Source organism: Antechinus flavipes, chromosome 5, assembly GCF_016432865.1.
Source record: "Antechinus flavipes isolate AdamAnt ecotype Samford, QLD, Australia chromosome 5, AdamAnt_v2, whole genome shotgun sequence".
NCBI lineage: Eukaryota > Metazoa > Chordata > Mammalia > Dasyuromorphia > Dasyuridae > Antechinus > Antechinus flavipes.
The window spans coordinates 143,607,826-143,633,210 of NC_067402.1; the positions used below are offsets into that span (position 1 = coordinate 143,607,826).

General features: G+C 37.2%; 1 protein-coding gene across 1 annotated transcript in view; it reads right to left on the bottom strand.

Annotated features, from left to right (window-relative positions):
- Positions 1-25,385, bottom strand: part of CDHR3 (cadherin related family member 3) — a 94,468-nt gene that overhangs the window by 62,629 nt on the left and 6,454 nt on the right. The window contains exons 2-4 of the mRNA XM_052000961.1: positions 18,979-19,181; positions 12,285-12,453; positions 11,204-11,289 (exon numbers count right to left, since the gene is read on the bottom strand). Of these exons, the coding sequence (XP_051856921.1) occupies positions 11,204-11,289; positions 12,285-12,453; positions 18,979-19,181 (458 nt within the window). The remainder of the gene's footprint in view (positions 1-11,203; positions 11,290-12,284; positions 12,454-18,978; positions 19,182-25,385) is intronic.

Here is a 25,385-nt window from a genome sequence, read left to right on the forward strand (position 1 = left end):
GCAGCCTAGAACAAGAAGCATCTCAATAAGGCAGCACCTAGCCCTACCTCAGCAAACTAATGGGACATCCTGAACCCCAGTGAAGTACAACAGGCAAATAGCAATATCAAGGCCTCCCATGTGCCTCAGCAGACTCCAGAAGCCAGCCTTCATGTGTCTCAGTATAGCCCCGGGCAAACAGGCAGACAGCCATATACTTCAGGGTGGCCCTGAGCCTTAGCACCTCCCAGATACCAGCATTAGCATCCAGGTTCAGCATTAGGTAAGCTACTAGATCCTACAGCTTCCAGCAACATCAATTATCTTCCCCCACTCCCTTAGCACAGCACTAATCATGAGGGTTCCCTGTGGGCTTCAGGGCAACATCAATACAAAACTAGATAAACAGCAAGAACCTATAGTCCCTGACAGAAGAAACCTGAGACAGTACCCCTTCCACCCTGGGAACAGAATTCAAATTTAAAAGAAACAAATTAAGTCTAAAGATGAGCAAAAAAGAATCTGACCTTAGAAATGTATGCTGACAGGAAAGATCAAACCTAAAACTCAGAAGAGGACAACAATCCCAGAAGACTTATGGTCAAAACTCAAAGAAAAGTGGAAAGTGGTCTCAAGCCCAGGAAAAAAACTCATGGAAGAGCTCAAAAGGAAGAATTTTAAAATCATATGAAAGAGGTGGAAGAAAAATTAGGAAAAGAAATGGTAGTGATACAAGTGAATTATATGAATTATGGGGGAAAAACCAACAGCTTAAAAAAAGAAAACATCTAAAAAGGAGAAGTGGTCAAATAGAAAAGATACAACAATCTACTTAAAAAAACAACTCCTTAAAAAGTACAATTGGCCAAATGAGAAAGGAAGTACAAAAGCTAATTGAGGAAAACAACTTAAAAGTTAAAAATGGAGGCTAATGACTACATGAGACATAAAGAATCAATTAAGCAAATTCAAAAGAATAAAACATAGAAGAAAATGTAAAATATTTTATTGGAAAAACAACTGACCTGGAAAATAGATCCAGGAGACAATGTCAGAATCATTGGAATATCTGAAAGTCATAATTAAAAGGAAGACCTAGACAGCATCTTTCAAAAAATTATCAAGGAAAACTGCCCTGATACTCTGGAACCAAAGGGCAAAATAGACATTGAAAGAATCTACTGATCACCTCAGAAAAGAGATATCAAAATAAAAACTCCAAGGAGTTTTATATTATATATATATTATTATATTATATATGTAACATTATAGCCAAATTACAGAACTATCAGGTCAATGAGAAAATACTGCAAGTGGCCAAAAAAAAAAAAAAAAAAAAACAAAGCCGAATTCAAATATCAGGAAGTCAAGTCAGAGTTATGTGGAACTTAGCATCTGTAACATTAAAAGAATGGAGGTCATGGAATGTGATATTCCAGAAAGCAAAGGAGCAAGAACTATAAACAAGAATAACCTATTTGGGGAAAATTAAGCATAATACTTCAAGGGAAAAATGGTTAGCCAACAAAATAGAAGGATTTCAAGCTTTCATGAAAAGACCAGAATTGAACAACAACAAAAAAAATTATCTCCAATATCAAGACCTAAGAGAAAACTAAAAAGGAAAAAAGGGAAAAGAAAGTTAAGGGATTCAATGGAGCTGAACTACTTGCATCCTTATATGGGATGATGATACTTGTAATTCTTAAAAATTGTACCACTAATAGTATAGCTAAAAGGAATCTATATAGATGGTATAGAAGATGAATTTGAGGGAATGGCATGAAAAATAACTAAGGGTTTTCAAAGAATACACTGGATGCAGAAGGAAGGGAAAAGTAGAATGGGATATAAAGAGGTGCAAAAAAAGTATTAAGTGGAAATGGAAGGGTGGGAAATGAGCATTTTTATTTATTTTGCTGAGGCAATTGGGTTAAGTGACTTGCCCAGGGTCATGCAGCTAAAAACGTATTAAGTGTCTGAAGCCAAATTTGAACTCAGGTCCTCCTAACTTCAGGGCCAGTGCTCTAGCCATTGCACCATTTAGCTGCCCCTTGGACATTATTTTCAGCAGTTTTGGATCAAAGAGGGAGTAATATACACAGAAATTTATCTTACCCAATAGTGAAATAGGAGGGGAAGAGATAAAGTAAAGGGATTGGAGTGGGACACAGAAGGGAAGGCAGATTGAGAGAGATGGTAGACAGAAGCAAAATACTCATGAGGAGGGAAAAGGTGAAAAGAATGCAAACAAGAGAAAAAATAGAATGGAGGGAAATCCAAAGCTTGTAATCATAACTTATGAATGTGAATGGGATGAACTGTCCCATAAAATGGAAGCAGAGAGCAAAGTGGATCAAAAACTAAAATCCTACAATATGTTGTTTACAAGAAACATTTGAAGCAGAGACATACAGAATAAAGGTAAAGGGCTGGAACAGAATCTATTGTGCTTCAGCTGAAGCAAAAAAAAAAAAGCAGGCACAGCAATCCTGATCTCAAACAAAGCAAAAATAGACCTAATTAAAAGAGTAAGAAAAGAAACTACATCTTGCTAAAACATGTTGTAGCCAATGAAGTAGTATCAGTACTAAACATATTTGCACCAAGTAGTAGACCATCCAAATTCATAAAAGAGAAGTTAAGTGAGTTACAGGTTTATGACCAAATAAGTGATAAAAAATATTATGAAATATAAAATAGATAATTTTGATTATATTAAATTAAAAGACTTTTGCACAAATAAAATCAATGCAATCAAATTTAGAAGGAAAGCAGAAAGCTGGGAAATACTCTTTACAGCAAGTGTCTTTGATAAAAACTTCATTTCTCTCTTTTTTTTTATTAATAACTTTTTATTGATAGAACCCATGCCAGGGTAATTTTTTACAGCATTATCCCTTGCGCTCACTTCTGTTCCGATTTTTCCCCTCCCTCCCTCCACCCCCTCCCCCAGATGACAAGCAGTCCTTCACATGTTGAATAGGTTACAGTATATCCTAGATACAATATATGTGTGCAGAACCGAACAGTTTTCTTGTTGCACAGGGAGAATTGGATTCAGAAGGTATAAATAACCCGGAAAGAAAAACAAAAATGCAAGCAGAAAAACTTCATTTCTCAAATAGAGAACTGAATTTATAAGAATGCAAGCCATTTCCCAATTCACAAATTTCCAGATAAAGAAATCAAAGCTATTTCTGGGCATATGAAAAAATGCTCTAAATCACTATCTATTAGAGAAATGCAAATTAAAAGAACTCTGAGGTACCACCTTATACCTATCAGATTGACTAATATGACAAAAAAGGTAAATGATAATGGTAAAGACAATGTGGGAAAATTGGAACAATAATGCATTGCTGGGGGAGTTGTGAACTGAGCCAACTATTCTGGAAAGCAATTTGGAAGTAAGCCCAAAAGACAACCAAAATGTGCATACCCTTTGATCTAGCAATACCATTACTAATACCATAAAGAGATCATAAAAGAGGGGAAAGTTCTTAAATGTGTCAAAATATTTATAGCAGCTTTTTTCATGGTGGCAAAATATTGGAAATTGAGGAGATAGCCATCAATCGGGGAATAGCTGAATAAGCCGTGGCATATGAATGTAATGAATACTATTTTGCAATAAGAAATAATGAACAGTCAGATTTCAGAAAAACGTAGAAAGATTTGTATGAACTGATGCAAAGTGAAATGAGTAGAACCAAGAAAATTATACACAGTATCAGCAACATTATATGATCTATTACGAATGCTTCAGCTCTTCTCAGCAACACAGTGATCCAAGAAAAGTACAAAAGATTCATAAAAGAAAATGCTATCCATATGATAGACTTTGAATGCAGATTGAAACATTCTTTTTTCATTTACTTTTTTTGTGTTTTTTCCTCTGTTTCCTTTTTCACAACTGTGACTAATATGGAAATATAGTACATGCATAACCTATATCAAATTGTTTACTGTTTTATGAAGAAGGGAGAGAAGGGAGGGAGGCATTTGGAATTTGGAATTCAAAATTTTACAAAAATGAATGCCAAAAATTGTCTTGACATGTAGTTGTGAGAAAATAAAATACTATTTTAGTATACACACATACATACATATGTATTATGTATCTATACATATGTAACTATACACATACATATATTTTGGGGATATGTATAAATCAGAAAACAGATAATCTGCATGTGTACCACTTTGATAACTGAATATTGATTACTCTATTTGCTAATTTCCTTCCTCCTTCCTCCAACCTTTACTTTCTCCTCCTCTTTTTTTGGCAAAGATCAAGAAAATAACTATTTTTTTCCTATTCCCTCTCTCATTGCATTCCCTTTTTCGTTTTTTTCCCCCTCTATTTCCTTTTTTGAAATAACAGTCCTGGCTGCCAGGAGAGACTCCTCAGAGACTTTGAAGACATGAATTGGTTTCACAGCTGGAGACAGAGTGATTTACTGCAGCAATTCCTCAATTAAAGTGTTTTTTCTTCAGCTACGATTGGATCCCTCCATTAGAGAATGAATGCCTTTTGCAGAAGGTAAAATGTGTTTTGTCCTCCCTTGAAGACAAAGGATTAAAGTTAGAGAAACAATTGCTTGGTGAACTGGCTGGACTGGTAGGAGAGGTAAGGAGCAAGAGAGAGAGAGGGAAAAAGGCATTCACTTTTCCCTTCTTAGCCAACTGGTTTGTTTGTTTGTTTGTTAGTTTTTATGTCTCCTTCCTTTCTCCCTCCCACTTCTCTTGAGCTGGCTGTGAATTATGAGAGGTCCTTTTTCCTTTTGTCAAAGATATTTAATTCAAAAACTGAAACTCAGAGAAAAAAGAAAATCAAAATGTCAAGAACAGTTTTCAATCTTTTTATAAAGTCATAAAGGTGGAAGAGACCTAGTTCGATTACCTACCTTATTTTGCAGATGAGAAATTGGATCCAAAGAGATTGGGTCACATGACTAGTTAGTGACCAAACTAGAACTCAGATCTCTTGACTTCTGACCTGCTAGAGAAGTTTGTTTTTATTATCACCAGTAATTAATCTAGAATTAATCTAGAATACAGAATCTAGATACAGAATTAATCTAGAATAAAGAACCTTGAAGGACTGCTAGTTATCATCCTTCACTTTATGAATGAGGAGGAGGAAGACTCTGGAGCCAGAGGAACTGGGTTCAAACCCTTCCTTTGCCACTTATCTATGTGACCTTGGGGAAGAAGCCATTTCTAGCCCTCAGTTTCCCCCACAGAAAAAAAGAGAAGGTTATACTCATGACCTCCTCATGACCTCTATGACTTATGATAACATTCATTTTGAGAGGTAAAGTGATTTGTTTACTAAAGTCACACATGATCTAAGATCCTATGACAGTCTCTATTCTTCAATGTTCTTTGATTCAAAAAACTTAAATTTTAGCCCTGATTTTGATATTAACTAATATCAGTCATATTAGTTTGTTTTTATTATTTACATCCCTATATGGGGACTGTGCAAGTCATGTCAAGTCATTTAATCTCTCTGAATTTTTAGTTAGTGAATTTTAATGAACTTGGGGATTTTGTTTCTTTTTTTTTCATTTGTATCTCTAATACTTAGCATAATATAGGAGAGAGGGGTGGCTTGGAGGAAATTACAATTAAGTGACTTGCCCAGGATCACACAATTAGTAATTATCTAATTTTGAACTCAGGTCCTCCTGACTCCAGGACTGGTGCTCTATCCACTGTATCATCTAGCTGCCCAATAATGTATGCCAGTGAACATTAATTAATGCTATTTGCCAGACACTATATTAGATGCTGGGGATACAAAGAAAGAAGTGCCTTTAAAGGGCTTTTGTTCTATCTGGCAAAACAAGATATACACATATATTCAAAGGAGATAAAAGTTGATTTTGTAGGCAGGACACTAGAGATTAGTGGGATCAGGAAAAGGCTCATTTAAGATAAGAATCTTAGTCAGGTATTTATTAAATGCCTACCGTGTATCAAGCACTGAGCTACATGCAAACTGAGCTGATTTTTAAAGGCTATTAGGGATTCTACAAGGAGGTGGGGAGAAGGGGATGGAGGACAATGTAAAGGCACTATAATAGTGGAGATGCAAGTTATGAAGGGCTTTGAAGCCAGGCAGAAGAGTTTATATTTAATCATAGAAATAACAGACAATGGGGCAGCTAAGTGGTACAATGGATAGGGCATCCATCCTGAAATCAGGAGGATTTGAGTTCAAATCCAGCCTCAGATACTTACTAGCTGTGTGATCCTGCGGAAGTCACTGAACCCCAATTGCCTCCAAAACAAACAAATATAAGTATTAGGGAACTACTGGAATCTATTGAGCTGTCAGCCAGTCGAGTCTTTATTATGGATGGACCCAGCACTGTGCCAAGCAATAACAGTTCTTGCCTTCAAGGAGCATGCATTGTAGGGCAGAAAACATATAAATGTATAAGATACATGAAAGACATATACAGAATATTTGAAAGGCAATAAAAGAAGGGACAGCACTAAAAGCTAAGAGGGCAGGGAAAGTTCTCTTGCAGAAGGCAAGATTTGAGCTATCTTCTTTTAGAAGTATAATTTATTTTATTTTTAACATATGGAATTAAACAAGTATTTCCCTAACATACTATAATAAAAAAGATGATTGTGCATGAAATTGCAAATCTATTATGTATAACTTTTTATTCCTTAAATCTATAATAAAGTTATCACATAAATTTCTACCCTATTCTAGTTTTGAAGGAAGCCAGCACAATCAAGAAGCAAAAGTGAGGGGGCAGAGCCTTTGAGGAATGAAAGATAGTCAGTGTAAAGAGACAGAAAGGAGAGGCAGAGGAAATAGAAGTAAAGTAGCTTGATTTTTGTAAAACACATGGAAGGAAAAGAGGTATTAAAAAAAACTGGAAAAGCAAGGAGGGACCAGGATGAATTGGAGAGGGAAGAGATCAGACAAGAAGATCAAAGGAGTCCATGGAAAGAGTCTAAGTGAGAGGTCATACATCCAAAATTAGTGAGACCTCGAAGGTCAACTTCCTCATTTTACACATGAGGAAATATAGAGAGCTTAAGTCACTTGCCTAAATGTACAGACAGTAAATATTAGATGTGGGATAAGAATCTAGACCTTTTGTCCCCAGAGTCAGGGCTCTTTCTTCTGTACCAAGATGGTGATGGTGTGAGTGCAATGAAGAGGATGGACGTAAGTGAGTGAGTGTGTGTGTGTGTGTGTGTGTGTGTGTGTGTGTGTGTGTGTATGATGTGGAGATAGAATAACAAAGACTTGGCAAGGGATGGGATAGAAAGGGATGGGAAAAGTAGAGAATTAGGGATGAGCCTGAGGTTCTTAACTTGGATGACTTGAAGGAAGGTGGTACCAGCTACAGAAATAGGGATGTTGGGAAGAGAAGGGAAGAAAATGAATTGCTTTACAATGCTCAGTTTGCAATATCTAAGAGACATGCAGTTTAAAATGTCTACTGGATAATTGCTGATACAGAATAAACTGAGAAGAAATTATGGCTGGCTATATGGGAATCTCCTGTGTATAGATGGTGGCTATACCTGAACTCAAAATTGCTGAGGTCATCAAGAGAGAAGATAGAGCTAAGAGAAGAAGGCTCAGGACAGAGCTTGGGGTTTACCTACAGTTGTGGAGGGAGGATATGAAGATACAGCAAGGGAAACTGAGACGGAGTCATCAGAGAGGCAGGAAAACCACAAGAGAATAAAAATGAAATGAGAAAGTTTCCAGGAGAGGAAGGAGATAGAGAGATGAGGAGAGAGCAGTCTACCATGTCAAATGGAGTAGAGAATTCAATTAGTATGATGACTGAGAAAAGGCCATTAAGTTTGGTTATTAAGAGGTCATTGATCATTTTGGAGTGAGCCATTTCAGTTAGGTGAGGGAGAAGCCAAATTTCAAAGTTGTGAGAAATGAGTAAAATGAGGGGAAGTGGAGGCACAAAGTACAACTTTTTCTAGGTTTGACTAAAAAAGGAAGGAACTATATGGTTTGAAAGCTTAAGGGAATGGAAGGGTCCAGAGAGAGTTTTTTCTTTTAAGAATGGGGAAAACCTGGGAATATTTGTAGATTGCTGACAAGAACCAGTATATGGGAAGAGATTGAAGGTTAGGAATGGGAGGATAATTAATGGAGGAGATCTTCTAGAAGGAGATGGGAGTGGTCTTGATCACGTGATCAAGAGTACAAATCAATGGAGTTGATCTTGGTGAGAAGGATGGCCTCTTCTACAGAAGCTGCAGTGTCGGAAAACAGAATGACGTGAATAATCTGAAGGAATTTGGGGATCCAGAGCAGGGAAAACAAAATTTGTTATGTTTCTTGATCTATCCTTAAGGCAATGTTCCACTGACCATAGTTTCTTCTGAGCAGCCCTTTGTTCTTTTGCCTACTTGCCTTTTAACAGATTAAGTGAGTTGTACTGAGCTTCTCAAAGTGGATGATTTACTCCTATTTGCCGGGATTTCAAAGAGAAGTCTCCAGAGAATAATAGTACTTTAGAGTTGATAAGACCCTTAGTGTGTGTTTATATTTCAGAAGTGTTCATCTTAGACCATGAGGAATAAACACTCATCCACAAACACTTATTTAATGCCTACTATGCTACACCCAGAGAGAGGACTGTGGGAACTAAGTGTGGATCACAATGTAACATTCTCACTCTTTTTATTGTTGTTTGTTTGCATTTTGTTTTCTTATTCATTTTCTTTCCTTTTTGATCTGATTTTTCTTGTGCAGCAAGAGAATTTATAAATGTTTACATATATTGAATTTAACATACATTTTTAACATGTATGTTTGCCATTTAGGGGAGATTTGCGGGGAAGGAGGGGAAAATTTAGAATACAAGGCTATACAAGGTCAATGATGAAAAATTATTCGGGCATATGTTTTAAAAATAAAAAGCTTTAATAATAATAATAATAAAACACCTATTATGGGATGGGAAGCCTGGTGTAATGGAGAGAGGGGTAACCTGGAACCCAGGAAAATCTCATTTCGATCCACCTTTGATACACATTGGCCCGGTGACCCAAGTCACTTCACAAGGCTCTAAGTGACTTTCTAAGATTTCAGTGGAAGATGCTGGCACACATTAACAAATGGAGTTTCCTCACTTAGGAGGAGTTCCCTACATCTTTGAAAATACAAATCTAGCCCTTATGAACACAGTACTATACTATTTACTGGAAAGATAACAAATTCTGGCTAAGACAGTCCCTGATAAGCCCTATGTAGCTTACAGTCTAAGGGGCAGATAAGATATGAATATGCATAATTGTCATACATGATGTTACATGATAAATACATTGGAAAGATGATAGTATCATAGATCAGCTAGGATACTAAGGTCTAAAGAGGCAGAATTATTAACAAGTAGTAGAATCCAGGTTCTATGACTCCAAATCCAGGTTGTTTTTTTCTCTACTATAGGACTTCTTAAACTTTTTGCACTCACAATCCCTTTTCCCCTTGAGAAATTTTTATGTAAATCAGGGTATATATGTATGTAAAATAGGCATACAAATCAAACATGGACTGATAATAAATCATACTTTCATGACATCCACATTCAGTTATAAGCAAACCACCGTTTAAGAAGCTGGTCTCTACTGCACATTACTGCTCCCTGAGTGAAGCCTTAGGGGAGCCACCTAGGCAGATTGAAGAATAGTTCAGAAATGCTGCTGGCAGAAGAGGAAAAAGACTTGGGATATTTATCAATTCCCTTCTCAGGCAAATAAAAGCATTGGGCTAAATGTTCTCAGAGGTTCCCATTTAATCCTAACACTGTGTGATTTCTTTGTCATTGGACTAGTATCTTTGGTTTTTCCTAGGAGTCATAAGAATAGTCCTCCTCTAAAATGGAAACAGAATTTTCTTTTTTATGGAAATCAGAGAGCCACAGCATCTTGGAAAATTCAGTTTTTCACACCTCACATTTCCATCCATGGCCAATTCAACAATCAGACCAGTGTTGAGAAAACTACAAACAACTCCATGCCTATGTTTGATTTGATTCACTTTTACAAGTTTCATAAAATTTTGATCCCCAGGGTAGGAACTAGAGGGAAGCTACAGGTTAGAACACGTTCTAAAGCTTGATACAAATGCTCTTACTTTGGGGCTGATCCCAATAATCAGCCCACAATGCTGGGCCAAGTTGGATGTGGAATTGATGGCAAACTACATAGTATATTTCCTTCTCCCTCCTTTCCCCCTCCATTTTATAGTGACAAAAATGTCAGAAATTAATATCTGGGCATGTCTGGAAAGGGAATGGAGGAAAGTCACAAGAAGCACAACATGCAGATTTAAAGGACACATATAGAAGGAGGGAAAAGGTAGGAAAACCGGTTTGCTCTAGGGTTTAAAGGCTGATTGTACGTATATATGAGGTTTTTAAAAATCTCATTTTTATATATTTTGTTTTTATATCACATTTAATTCTAAAAATGTCCCTCCCCCACCATGTGAAGCAAGTCCTCCTCCTTTTGTATCCAAAACACTTAGAACAGTACCTAGAAGATGATAGGCATTTAATAAATTGAAAAAAAGGAAATAATAATAACAATAACACCAACTATGTGCCAGACACCATACTAAGCACTTGATTAATATTTTTTTCATTAGACCCTCACAACATCTTGAGAAGTCCATGCTATTTTTATCCTCGTGTTACAGATAAGGAAACTGAGGCAGAGAAATTGGTGTGATTTGTCCCAGGGTCACAAAGCTAGTCAGAGATCAGTTTTGCATTCAGGGCTTCCTGACTCCAGACTGGGCATTCAATCTACTGCACTAGCTAGCTGAAAAAGGTTTGCATCAGCTAAGTATTGGGAGAATATTCATACCCATAGTTCCCCCTCCAACTCTGCAAAGAGGGAAGAGAGGTGTATTTTTTCAACTCTTTGGGGGTCAAAACTTGGTTATTTGCACGTATGGTTTTGGCAAAAGATAAAACTTTGGATGTTTGATCAAAGGATATGAACAATCAATTCTCTGAAGTAGAATGGCAAATGAACTATTAACAATCAGATGAAAGAACACTCCAAATCATTAATAATTGGAAAGACACAAGTGGAAGAAACCCAGAAATTTCACTGAATGCCCAGGAAATTGGCAAAGATGACAAAAAATTAGAATAGTAAATGATGGAGAGATCAACACCATCATCATTTTAATAAGACCACTTACCATGAGGGGTTCATTCTCAGGATCAATTGCCTCCATCTGGTAAATGGGTCCAGGACTTGTTCCTTCCAAAATATAGAGCTCTACAGCTATATAGAAGTTCAAAGTATAACATTTAAAGATATAAAGCTAATATGTTATTTTGATGCACATAAAAAGTACAAATAAGAAACCAAAGTTTCCCAGGTATAACCTAAATTATCAAACCCAAGAAATCAGTATGTAATTAGAAAGATGTAGCCTGACAGACTGACTTAGTAAGCTGGATCTTGAGTCTGGAGGACCCGGGTTAAACTTCTTTGTTATGTGACTGAACAAGTTGCTTAATTTCTGTAGATATCAGAGAATTCTACTAAACTGCAGAAAGGTTACGATCTGAATCCATCAATTGACAGAGTTCCCAAACTAACAAAATATTGAAATTGAAAAAATATTCTATTTACAGGGTACACTCAAACAAATTATAGGGAATCCTACAGTTCTGGTTCAGGTTTTTCAGAGCTGGTGTACTAAATTCTCTTTTTCTCTGTCTACCAGTAGAGACGAGGGAAAGTACAAGTCACTAAAAGATAACCTTTAGAAGCTTTTTAGCGTAAGGTTTTACTGTCTCCAAAAATCCTGTTTTAAAATATATTTTAAATATATATATGTATATATAATAAAATATATAAAAAATAGGAATTGTTACACTTTAAATGATTTTTCAGCTAATTTGTGATTTTTTTTTTAACATTGTAAGAATTAACTAAGAACCTCTCATGTCTGGCACAGGAAAGGGGCTTTTGGAAAAAGGAAAAGGTTAATTTTGAGAGGGAAGATGGGATGAAGCTTAAGAATACTTCATAATTGAACCTGACTGCTATACTCTGTCCATTGCTTCTTATTTGTTTGTTTTTTAACCACACAAAAGCAAAGAAAGGGGAGGGGGACTGATAGTTGGAGAAAGGTGATTATTCCTTCATTTTTTTGACTGTCCAGCGCTGCCTTCTCTGCTGAAAACATCTGCTTGTTTAATCATTTTTATCCATCTCCCAAAAGCTCAACATTATTCTCTGTTCTATAGCACAGATACACCATATCTTACTTCCTTTTGCCAAGTTGTCTAGAAACAGAGGAGGCTCATTAACATCTTTTAACTGGACAGTCAAGAGTCCCAGGTCCATTGCACCAGCTTCATCTTTAACATAAACTTGCAATTGAAACCTATTTGGCACTCTTTCAAAATCAAGTGGAGGTTTCCCAGTGGTGACTACCTGAAAAACAAAACAAAAGTTTTTTAGTGGGACTGTGAAAAAAAAGGGGGGGGGGAGTTCAGAAATAGAAGTTTTGAAATGTGATCTTTTTTAAGGAGTCAATAATGAATGGTTTGGGAATAATCTTTTCCTTGAATGTCAAAGGGCCCGTTTTTAATTAGTAGCATCCATTTCAAAGAGCCCTAATTCAAAGAACATTAGTTTTTGAATAAGGTGACCACAACGGCATACAGTGAAGGAAACTCTGAGGGAGCTCTTTGAGCATAGTAAATAAGTAGATAGAGTCAGTTTCACATTTAAGATCTGGACTCATGTGTCACACAGATGTGTGATCCTGGGTAAATCACTCACCGCTCTCTTTAGAAGCAGTTAAGTGACCCAAGGATAACAGCATACTGGGCCTGCAGTCTGGAAGATCTAAGCGAAAATGTTACCTCAGAAATGTACTAACCTGCACAAATCACTTAATTTCTATTTGCCTCAGTTTCCTCAACTGTAAAATAGAGATAATAATAGCACCTACCTCCCAGGGTGATTGTGAGGATCAAATGAGATCATATTGATGAGGTCTTTCAAAAGGTGTCTGGTACATAACAAGAATTTAATAAATACTTATTTCTCCCCTACTCTTTTTATCCCCAACAATTCTTAAGATTAAAGTTGCAGAGTAAATACTAGCCTGCAACCAGGAGAGGGACTTTCTTCTTGGGATTTCCCTATACCAATGAAATCAATGAAATCCTCTTTCTCCCCCCAAAAACAACATCACAGAGTAAGTGTCACTGTGAACAGCTAAAGGTTATAAATTCAAAGACTGCAGAAAAGTATTTATTTTTCCTGAAATTACCTTAATTTTTTTGTCTGTAAAACTAAAATGAATATAAAATTGCATTGGAGGGAATGGAAAGTAGACTAGATTGTTTTGGGAAATGACACAATACTTTCAACCATCAAAGATATTCCTTCATAGCAGGTATCATTAACACCAGCGTTCTATTAGTTTGGGTTCAATCTTTGCAGGAAATGAGTCATTCACAAGTTTTTGGACAATTAACAAAGGCACGTCACCAGAGATCCAATGGGACTTAGCATCCTCAGATGCGGTCCCCCAATTTCCACAGGGAAATGTGCCGGGTTCTCAGGATGGGTTGTGGTGAGCATTTTTTTTTAAAGAATAGAGCTAAACAAATGTCACATTGTTATTATTATTGAATACTTGTAAGAAGTGATGCAGAAATACAAAAGAAATAAGAACTAGGGTCCTTCTCCTTGAGAAGCTTATACTCTCTTTGGGGAAGAAAAATATACCTGTGTGAAATCAATAAAGAAGCACATAGCCAGAAGCTAGATTGTCAATGTAGTAGAAATTTGTTCAGTCATCCAGTCGTGTATGTGACTTTTTGTGGACCACATGTACTATTTTTTTCCATGGAGTTTTCTTGGCAAAGATACTGGAGTGATTTGCCATTTTCTTCTCCTGTGGAATACTTTTTAATATTTTGGTCAGAGCTATCTCCTATGAGCTGTCCATCTTGGGTAAAGAGCACTGCAGAGTTCATAGTTTCATTGAGCTCTGCAAGCCTTTTTGCCACAAAAAGGCAATGATCTAGGGCTGGGCTTTTTTTAAGGCAAACACGGGTTAAGAGTAACATAGCTAATAAGTGTCTGTGAGTGAATTTAAATACAGGTCTTCCCATCTCAAGTACCTGTGATTTAACCACTTCATCACCTAGCTGCCACTAGCTGCTAGTGTTGTAGACTCAAGGACTATAAAAATTCAAAGAATAAAAGTAAGCTGGGGTCAGTCTGTCAAGATTTAATAGAAGAAGTGAAGCTTGACGCTGGCTTTGAAGGAAGTGTAACATCCTTAAGATTTGGCTAAAAGGAGTGAAGCACTACGGAAGAAGAGAAGGAAGGGGATGGTAAGAGCCAAGGCACAGAGGTGGAGATGAGTGTGGATGGAGCATTGGGGAGGAAGGACTAATTAGACTGAAGTATTTAACTGAAAAAAAGGGACCTCATTTGTTCTTTGAAGGAAGAGGCTTTCAATTGTCACAGATGTAGAGTGACCTGAGAAAAGCCATAGTAAGTAATAGGAGATGGCAGAAGAGAACTAGGAACCCATGAATAGTCCAATTTGGATAATACACTGATTTCATTAGAAGGGGAAACAGAATGTCATAAAGCAGATTGTAGAAGGCTTTGAATACTAAGTTAATAAATATATACTTTATTCAGCAGATAATGAAGAAGAATCACTGAAGGGCGAGAGAGTGATGTGATCAGGATAACACATTAGGAAAAGTGTTCTAGTATTGGGATGAAAGATGGATTGGAATGGATAGAGATTGGAAAGAAGCCAATAGATTCTTAGGATTCAAAACAACCTCTGAGATTATGTAGTCCAAACCATATCTAATTAAGAATTTCCTTTCCAGCATCCTTAACAAGTAGTTATCCAGCTTGAAGCTCTCCAATGAAAAGCAGATCATTCCCTTCTTAGATAGCTCTAATTGTGAAGAGTTTTTTTTTTCTCATGTTAGGCCAAAAAAACTACCTCCCACTGTTCCTAATTCTACACTCTGGCACTAAGCAAAGCAAGTCTAATCTTCTTTCTATGTGGCAGTCTTGCGAGACAGGTGTCCTGACTTTTTTTTTCCTAGTGTGATTAAGCCAGTGAGCTTAAGGTAAATGCTTGCTATGTGCCGGCACTGTGCTAAAAGTTGGGAATGCAGAGACAAGCAGAAAGAAAGCCAGTCCCTGCCCCCAAGGAGCTTACATTCTAATTGGGGAAGGAAATACATAAAAAGGAGTTGGAAAAAATTTGCGAAGAAATGGTACAAAGACGTGGTGGGAAAAGTCTAGGGTCATAAGTGCAGCCTGAAGAGGATGAAGACATGACTGACTTGGGCATTTTCCTTAAAATAGAGATTCTAGGAAGAACCAGCAAATCAAAGGAAGGGAAGCAAGAGTGGAGAGTTCTTCCATCAGGAGAAGTTACTTAGGCCCCACCACCTATCAGACCACCTCTCACCAGTTCTTTCATCCATTGTTCCTATGACATTTTTTCTAGAGTCCCCACTCTCGTGGTCTCCTGCCAGTATACTCATTCCAGTTTTGTCAGTATTCCTAAATTGTGACTCCTTCCCCCACAGAACTGAATGCAGTGCTATAGCTATAAACCATGGGGCAGAGGGCTTACTTCTCTTGTTCTGGAGAGCTTTGACAAGTGCGATCTAACATCAGGTTAGCTGTTAATTATTACCTGATATGCTTTGTTCACTTTAAACTTTCAACCCACTAAAATCAAATGATTTTTCTCCTCTACATGAACTGTTGACTATCTCTCCTAGGATGAATTTTTGTGATTGGTAAGTTTTTAGACAGATTTACTTAAGTCACTTTTGCCCAAGTCCACATAAGCTAAGAAAATGTCTGAGGCAAGGTTTGAACACAGATCTTCCTAACTCCAAGTCCAGCATTTTATCCACTAGGCTATCTAGCTTCTTCTAAGCCAATTTGGTCCATGGTTCTAACCCTTTGATACTATCAGGATCCCTACTGCAATAGGAAAGAAGGAAGGAAGGAAGGAAGGAAGGAAGGAAGGAAGGAAGGAAGGAAGGAAGGAAGGAAGGAAGGAAGGGAGGAAAGAAGGAAGGAAGGAAGAGAGGGAGGGAGGGAAAAGGAGGGAGAGAGGGATGGATGGAGGAAGGGAGGGAGGGAAGAAGGGAGGGAGAGAGGAAAGGGAAATTAAGGAGAGAGATGGGGAAGGAGAGAAAGGGGGAAAGGAAGAAAAGAAGAGAAAAGAAATAGAAGGGGTAGGGAAGAAGGAAAGGAGGGATAAAGGAAGAAATAGGGAAGAAAGGGGGAAGGACAAGTTTTGTAGCAGTGATGGGTTCAGGTTGTTTGATTTGATGTCTTGTTTCAGGTATCAAATGGACATTTATATGGTGACTTTCTGCAAGCTTCAATAATGAAGAGGTTCAGTAGTATAGCGCTAGTGAGAACTTCAGGGCAGCTAGGTGGTACAGTAGATAGAGCACCAGAATCAGAAACATTTAAGCTAAAATCCTACCTCAGACACCTATTAGGTATTTGACTTTGGACAAATCACTTAGCTCTATTTACCTAGATTTCTTCACCTATAAAACAAACTAGAGGAGAAATAGCAAACCATTCTGTTATCATTACCAAGAAAATCCCCAAAAAGGGGTTACAAAGAATTGGACAAGACTGAAAATGAGTGGACACAAAGAAAAGCAAGAAAGGGACATAATAAACAACAAAAAATGTCTGCATGATATCTGGAGAAGATGAGGTTAGAGGCAAGATAGTAGCAGTCCAGGAAGGAGATGATTAGGAATAATGGTCCTGGGAATTAAGAGGAAGTGATTTTTAGAGATACTACCCAGAAAAATATCAATAGAACTGAATGTGGAGGAGGGAAAAGAAAACTCAAATATGATTTCAAGGATTTGTACTTAGAAGACCTGATGAATGAATGGTGGTGCAAAAGGCAGAAAGGTAGAAGCTGAAAAAGGGAGATGATTTCAGAAGGAAGGTACATAGGTTGGTTTTAGGCTTGTTGGATTTGAGCTTGCCGGGTACCATGCTAACTAGCCAGAAACTCCACCTACCATGGCAGGATAGACCTTGGAGATGCAAGCAAGGAACTGGGTGATAGGTGATGCTAGATCCAGGATCAGAAAAGATCATGTGATATACTTAAAAGAACCTTAGATTTGGAACCAGACAAATGGGCAGTAGTCCAAGAAATGTCAGATGTTAATCATGTGACTGTCTTAGAATTTCAATTTCCTCATCTGGAAAATCCAGATGATTTTATTTCAATACTGACCTCAGAGTAATTCTGAGAGAAACACTATAAATGGCTGGATAAGAATGAGCTATAGCTTAGAATGAGCAAACCTATTATTATAAGTTTTTGACATCTGTCTCCATGGGAGACATTAGCTGCTATGGAGCTGCATTTTATATTTCAGCTGGAAATTTAAAAAGCAGACTAGTACCCTGGCTTAAGAGGAAATAGCAACTTTGGGAATCATTCAGAAGAAGTGGAAAGCTAAATAACTGTAAGCAGATGTGACTGTCCCTCTTAAAAGTGAATGTTTATTATATTTGCTTTATCTATTCTAAAGGGAAATTATGCAGCCCAAACCTAGGTGCCTATATGCTTAATTCTTTGATGTGGCATTTGATTATTAGTGATATATGCTTTCCATAGAAAATAGGTCTTCTGGGATGAACTAATACCCAGTGAATTGAGTAGTACCACTAGAAAAATTTATATATAGTAATATCAACATTATAAAGACAAAAAAACTTTGAAAGACATCAGAATCTGATCAAGCAATGACCAACCATACATCCAGAGAACTGATAAAACAAGTTACCGACCTCCTCAAAGAGAAGAGAAGGACTTAAGAGGCAGAATGACATAGACATTTTTGACATGGTCAGTGAGGGAATTTGTTTTCTTGACTAGATTATACATGCATACATACATAGGTCCATACACATACACACACACATAAGGATTTTCTTATTGAGAGGTTGAAGTTTTGAGAGGAAGAAAAATGTATTAATTTTAAAATTAAAAATTCAAAAATATAGAAAATAAATTCACATTAAAAAAAAAAAAAAGAACCACATAATTAGAATAAGAGCAGCCAGAGATCTTGAGTGACCACTTTAGCCAGGCTTCTGCTTTCAGGAAAATCTAAACTACCCATATCAAATAATTCTACCATCTTACCTACTATCCTAACATCTCCCAAGGGAGATGACTTCTTCTATAGCACTTTGTGGTTGTACTTTCTGCCAGTTACAAGGCAAAAGGATTAACATTTCTGTTTTATTGAAAAGGAAGATGAGATTCAGAAACTGTGTCTTGCCAAGGGTCGCATAGTAAGCAATTGGGGTCAGGAATCTAATCTAAGACTCCAGATTCAATTGGTATAAGAGCATAAGCTCTTAAGTAAGAGAATCTGGGTTCAAATCCTGCCTCTTAGCACATAGGAGCAAGTTATTTTATATTCCATGGTCTCAGTTACTTTGATTCTAAAACAAGGGAATTGAACTCAATAACTTTTGAGATTCTTGGTTCTCAAATTCTTTCCACTCCACCGTGCCAGATGCTATCAGTACTAAGTTATATCTAGCAACAAGGTTAGTCATTGGTCTTCAGAAGGGTGGACATTAGGTAAAAGAGAGAATCCTATCAGACATGTGGTCATAAGAGCTCCAGATGCCGTGTGTAATGTGGCTTCTCCACCAGAGCACTTTTCACCGGACACTCTTAGGGCCCTAAGAAACAAAATCCCTAGGCCACCAGAAAAAAAAAAAACCACTGCTTGCAGGGATAATAGGAAGGGTTGTGAAAGGAAAAGACTTTCCTTTATCAAGAATTCAGTCCAACTCTTGTCAACAAATCTTCCTATGTGACAGGAAACTCAAACCAAACCACCTGCAGCTTGATGAGCTGGAGCAGTTGAAGAGACTTACTTCAAAGTTTTTCTCTGATAATCCATTAATGCAGAAGGCTGGGGTCAGAGGACTTGAATTTATTATTAAAGGAAATCCTATGCTCACAGGTGAGGCTGATGGTGATAAGGTCACATTAAAGCTATAGACTCTAGTGCCAGGTGAAGCATTCTCTTGGACAAAGCAGCTTGCTGGAAACTGGTTTAGTTGTAGACAATCTCCCCCTACAAATTGGGAACAAATAAAAAATAATAAAAAGCATTATTTAGTGCTTTAAAGTGTGCAAACAATCTCATTTTAGACCTATATCATTAGTTATTTTTATCTCCATTTTTCAGATGAAGAAACTCAAGGATTTGGTGATTTGCCAGGGTAACATTGCAAGCATCAGGGATAGGATTTGGGTCATGGGATCCTAGATTCAGAGCTGAAAGGAGCCATTTTCTGCTGAAAACATGGCTGTGGAATAAATGATTTGCCTGTAGTCACATTATGGAGCTAGAATCACATTTGGACATAGGATTTCGTATCCTGAATCTAATACTCTCCCTAATATTTTAGTCACTATGCCATGCTGCTTCAGAATACCAAGAATTCTGGTAAGAGTTTAGTCATTTGGGGCTGTGATCAGATTTTAATTTTTTTTTTGTCATCTTCTCTGCACATCCTCCGTACTGAAAGGTAAAAGCTAAGACTTTCCAGTGCCCCTAAAATTGTTTATATGTCAGGAATTCTAACTTAGAACACTTTCTGGCTGTGTGACTTATGGACAAATAATTTAAACTCTTTGGACCTTGCTTTCCTTACCTATGAAATGAGGATGTTCAACAACCATGTGATTGCCAAGATCCCTTCTTTTTCCCTTTTCCCCTTCTTTCCATTGAGCCTATATTAAGCCACCAGCAATAATATAGACACAGTAAAGATTTGAAGGAAAGAAGCTCTTTTATAAAAGAGCATAGATTGTAGAGTCAGAAGATTGGGTTTAAAACCTGACTGTTTTACGTACAATCTGTGTAGTTTAAATTTGAGGCAAGTCATTTTTACTTTTCCTAGGTCTGTTTCCTCATCTGTAAAATGAAGGGCTGGAAAAGAGATGTAGAAATGAACTTCCTCTTTTCCTTATAGAGATGGGGACTATGAGTGCAGAGTGGTGCATGTAATGTCAGACATAATTCTTGCATTTGATTTTGCTCAAGTCTTTTTCTTATTTAAAGGGAATGTCCTCTGGGAGTGGGTATTTTTTCCAGAAATGATTCTGACATCAGAACAAAAAATAAAAAAATAAAACTTAAAAAATAAAATCAAAACAGGGATTGAAGTAGATGATCAATAATGTCCTTTCCAGCATTAAAACCTTGGATTTTAATGAAGTTACAATGTCCAAACCTGGTATTTCTGTTTCTTTCAAGGAATCAATTTCCTTCCTGTTTATGAGCACTTTTGTAGCAAAGAAAATGCTTTACTCCTTAGGATTATTGGAGAATTAGACCTGTAATTATAGTCAGTCCTTGACTTATTCATGCTTGATTCACATATGTTTCTTACACTGAGAACAGCTGGCACAGCCAGGTGGTTGGTTGTAGGAAGTCCTTTTCTTTCATGAGCATGCACTTCTCAGAATTGCCCTCTACTTCTACTGATCTCTATGGTCACTTCCAGCCCCTTTATGATTCCTTTTCTTTTTCCACAGCTGATCCCCTTGTTGTCTGGAACCTACCTTGCCCAGCCCTGGATCTCACTTCTCACCTACTTATGACGTGCAAGGTGAAATCTGCAATGGCAAGATGAAAAATGGGAAGGAAGGAAAAGGAAGAGAATGTAGATTTCAGAGGTAGTGCTTTCCTCCCTCTCCTTTAGGGCAGGTTTGAGAGGTAGGTCCCTAATCCCTATTTTATATCCTCATTTTCCCTCACCACCACCCCCCCCCCCCCCCCCCGACACACACACATAGTACTATTTCTATGCTTCTTCTTCTCTCCCAAGTCAAAGTATTTAATGTAGTCATCAATTGAAAAAGGAAAAAAGAGACTTAGTTCTACCCAAAATGCAGATGACTTTTAACTTCAGTATTTAGTGAATCTAAAAATCTATCATTATTGCTTGTGTGGGTCTCATTAAAAAAAAAAGTCAAAATAGGATTTACATCAGTCTCAGTTAAATTACATTCTATGATACTATACTTTAGGTATATTATGGGTAAAATTTGTGGGTTAACTAAAGAGAAAATGCATTCCCAGTCCTGTGTAACCAATTTACCAATGTAGTTTTGAAATGTATCCCATCTATAAGCTGGCTTCTGCACATAGAGACCAATATGTATGTCTGTAGTATTTTGCCTTAATATGTGAGAAGCACTGAATTGTTCCTAACTGTGCCTCCTAAAGTTCAGTGCTATGTAAATCCTACATGTCCAACAACTGTGTATTTATTGATTAATTGACTGAACTTATTTCCAACAAAATAAGAGCTAAGGAGGAACCCTACCACCCACCTCAAATTGTATTTCACATGAGGGGCTGCAGTGTGATGCAATTAGAATAATGATACATCTGCAGTCACAGGATTTGAATCACTGAGATGAACACTTTGGGTTCTTTTGGTCTCTCTGGACCTCAGTCAACATATCTGTAAAATGAGGAGGTTGTATTACCAATCTCTAGATGTATGATTCCAAGAGGGAAATCTTGGCAGAAGAGCCAACAAAGATATGGATCTCAGTGTAATTTCAGGTATTGTGGTACTGTCATTATGATGCTTCTCAAGTCATACCATGACCCCTGGATGACATTGAGTTGATCAGCTGGTTCTTATCCTTCATTCTTGAAGAGGATTAAGATGACGTTACTATGTTGGAGTTAAGGTTACAGTGTGTCTGACTGGGGCTGATCAGATCAATATGAGCTTGGATCTACAGATCAGGCACAAATAATCCATATGAGTATTTGGGGCAGAAGATGACATTGAGGAAGGAAAAAAAGGGTCTCTCTTAGTCATAGAACCCCAAAGGATTAAGAGAAATCCTAATCCTTCTCTCAAAGCAGTTAGGGAATCACTAGGTGTGACAATTCCCCTGTCACCTATGTAACAAGGTCAGTAGCTATTGCCGTTCATCCCTCATTTTCCAAGAGAACTCAAGATATTATGGGGGTGGGAGTCTTGATTTAGCCATGAATTGAATTTAAGTAAGGCAGGGTTCTGCAAAGTCATCAGCCAAACTTAAAGACCAACAGCTGGCCTACAAATTTAGAATTAGTCTTCTGAGACTGTCCATTGATTAGAAGGAGGAAACGTCATTACAATGACGGCAGTTTTGTAGTCTGGGTCCAGAACTACAGCATAGAAAGTAATATGACATGGCTACCATAAAAACCAAACTTCAGGCACAGGAGTCATGAGTCTAGTCATCACTTCACTGAAATCCATTGTCACCCTTCCTCATATTTTCTTCCTGACCTGATGTTGACTTCCCCGGCTATAAGACACTGTTTTAAACTTCTTTCCTTCCCCTTAGGGAATCTCTTGGATTTAATTATCCCATTTTGGCTCAATCTATAAGGATATTCTGTTTGATAATTCTGTCCGATATTTGGAGCACTCTTTCATTTATCAGGATTAGTTCTTTTGAGACAGCTAGTTGGTACAGTGGATGGAGTGTTGAGTCTACAGTCACAAAGACCCAAGTTCAAATCTGGGTTTAGACACTTACTAGTTATGTTACAAGTCACCTAACATCTCTTTGCCTCAGTTTCCTCAATTGTAAAATGAAAATATTAACAGCACTTATCTTGCAGTGTCGTAAGGAACAAATGAGATAATATTTATAAAGTGCTTAGCATAGTTACTGGCATGTAGTAGGCAGTAAATGCTACAGTAAGCATCATATGTAACGGGGACAAACTGCACCATTCCCAATAAGATCAGGAATGAAACAAGGTTGCCCATTATCACCGTTACTATTTAATGATGTATTAGAAATGCTAGCTTCAGCAATAAGAGTTGAGAAAGAGATTAAAGGAATAAGAATAGGCAATGAGGAAACCAAATTATCACTTTTTGCTGATGATATGATGGTATACTTAGAGAACCCCAGAGATTCTACTAAAAAAAGTTATTAGATACAATACAGTAAATAAATGCTTATTCCCTTGCTCCCCCTTGAGCTCCACTGATTGCCTCTAAACACCAGGATGTGTCAGTATCTTCCATCATAGAAGGTAGGGATTTCAGAAGCCAGAATACATGAAAGGCTTAGTCCACATATGCTCTATATTCATACTCATATCTTGGGCTCTCCAGTTCCTTGATCAGGGAATGTTAAAAATGGAAATGACCTTATAGATCATGTAGTCAAACTCCCTCCTTTTACAGATGGTGAATGTGTAGCCCAGTCAGGAAGTGAGTTACCCAAAGATACACAGCTAATTAGCAACAGAACATGAGTTGGTACAGAGGTCTCTTGACTCTCAGCTCAGTGTGCATTCACTGTACCACCATATTTCCCTACCAGAGTCTTCTCCCAAACTTTGGTGGTCTGTGAAACAGAGAGCAACAGACAGAGATTTTAATGGAATTTGACTTACAAATGCATCTTAATTAAGATTTAAATTAGAAGTACTTGAAGCATACCCTTAAAAAAAGAAATAATATATAAAAGATTTATTATCAACTACTGAACTCACTGAAACATCTCTTCAAGTGTGATTAAGATCTGGATGGATGATGTGTCTATCTTGTTTCCCTTGTTTTAGGGCCATTGTGGTAATTTACAAATAGGGATGCTTCACTTAAAGCTAGCAAAGTAGAATAAATTAGGCCTTAATAGCTACAACTGTGGAATCATCCTTAAGATTCTCTTCAAAATTTTTTTTACCAGGACACTCATTATCCATGTCCTACAGATATAGAATATCATTTCATAAATATATGATGCTTTCTTTTTCCCCTCCCTGACTGGTGAGTTTAGAAAATAAAATTTTTAGCTCTGATTTCAGACACTAATACAATATTACTCAGAGGAAGAGTTCACCAACTACTTGCTAACTCTCTCTGGCATCATCATAGTAAACTAAAAATATGTTTTCAAATATACTTTCTGAGGGAAAATATAATTAAGGAACTACAGTATCCTATATATACAACCTCTACCTGGAGATCTTGTTGCCATGGTGTAGAGTAACTAACACAGAGAAAGAATGAGTCTATATATCATCTCTCTAATGTTTAATCTAAAAGTTACCCATTAGGCAGGTGTTTAAATTCAATTAAACACTTATTGAGGGTTAAAACTTATTCTTCAGGGCAGCTAGATGGCTCAATGGATAAAGCATTCACCCTGAAGTCAGGAGGACCTGAGTTCAAATCTGCTCTCAGACACTTAACACTTCCTAGTTGTGTGACCCTGGACAAGTCACTTATCCCCAATTGCCTCAGCAAAAACAAAACAAACAAACAAAAAAAAAAACTTACGCTTCACTGGACAGAGAGAGATGAACTATGTATGACCTAAACTCCAAGAAGCTATAGAATATGCAGTGGCCAAACCTAGTAAACTATCTCAGCAGATTGGATAAACCAAGTTGAAATCTCAAACCTATCAGTGAGTCTCCCTCAAGTGTGTGAAGACTTTTTCCCAGCAGAATGGTCATAAAAGTGACTGAAGCAAGACTTGTAAAGTACTAAGAGCTTGATCAAACATTGAAGACACCAAGATCATCCACTACAGCCTGGGCCATTGCCTCTCATATTGACTTTTGTCCTACCACTGGACTTCAATGATTCAGAAAGAAAAAGTGAGTCTGTTGACTATGTGTAAAATTCTGCTTACTCAAATCCAATTCACATACAAGTCAAGACAACACCAGCAATGTCATTGGTTCTCTTTGTTATTGTTTAATATTATTTTCTTTTTTCCAAATACATGAAAAAATAGTTTTCAACATTCACCTTTGCAAAACTTTGGGTTCCATATTTTTTTCTCCCTTTCCTCCACCCAAAATAGCATGCAATATAATATAGGTTAAACATGTACAATTTTTCTAAATATTTGTCATTATGCACAGGAAAAGTCAGATGAAAGAGGGGAAAACATAAGGGAAACAACAAAGAACAACAAAAAAGGTTGCTTTGTTTCACATTCAGTCTCCCTCGTTTGTTCTCTCTCTCTCTCTCTCTCTCTCTCTCTCTCTCTCTCTCTCTCTCTCTCTCTCTCTCTCTCTCTCTTTCTGAATATGAACAGCACTTTCCATCAAAAGTCTACTAGAATTGCCTTGAATCACTTTATTGTTGAAAAGAGCCAAGTCCATCACAGGTGATTACTTGTTGTTAATTGTTGTTACTGTGTAATTTTGGTTCTGCTCACTTCACTTAGCATCAATTCATGTAAGTTTCTCCAGGCCTTTCTGAAATCAGTCTATTCACAATTTCTT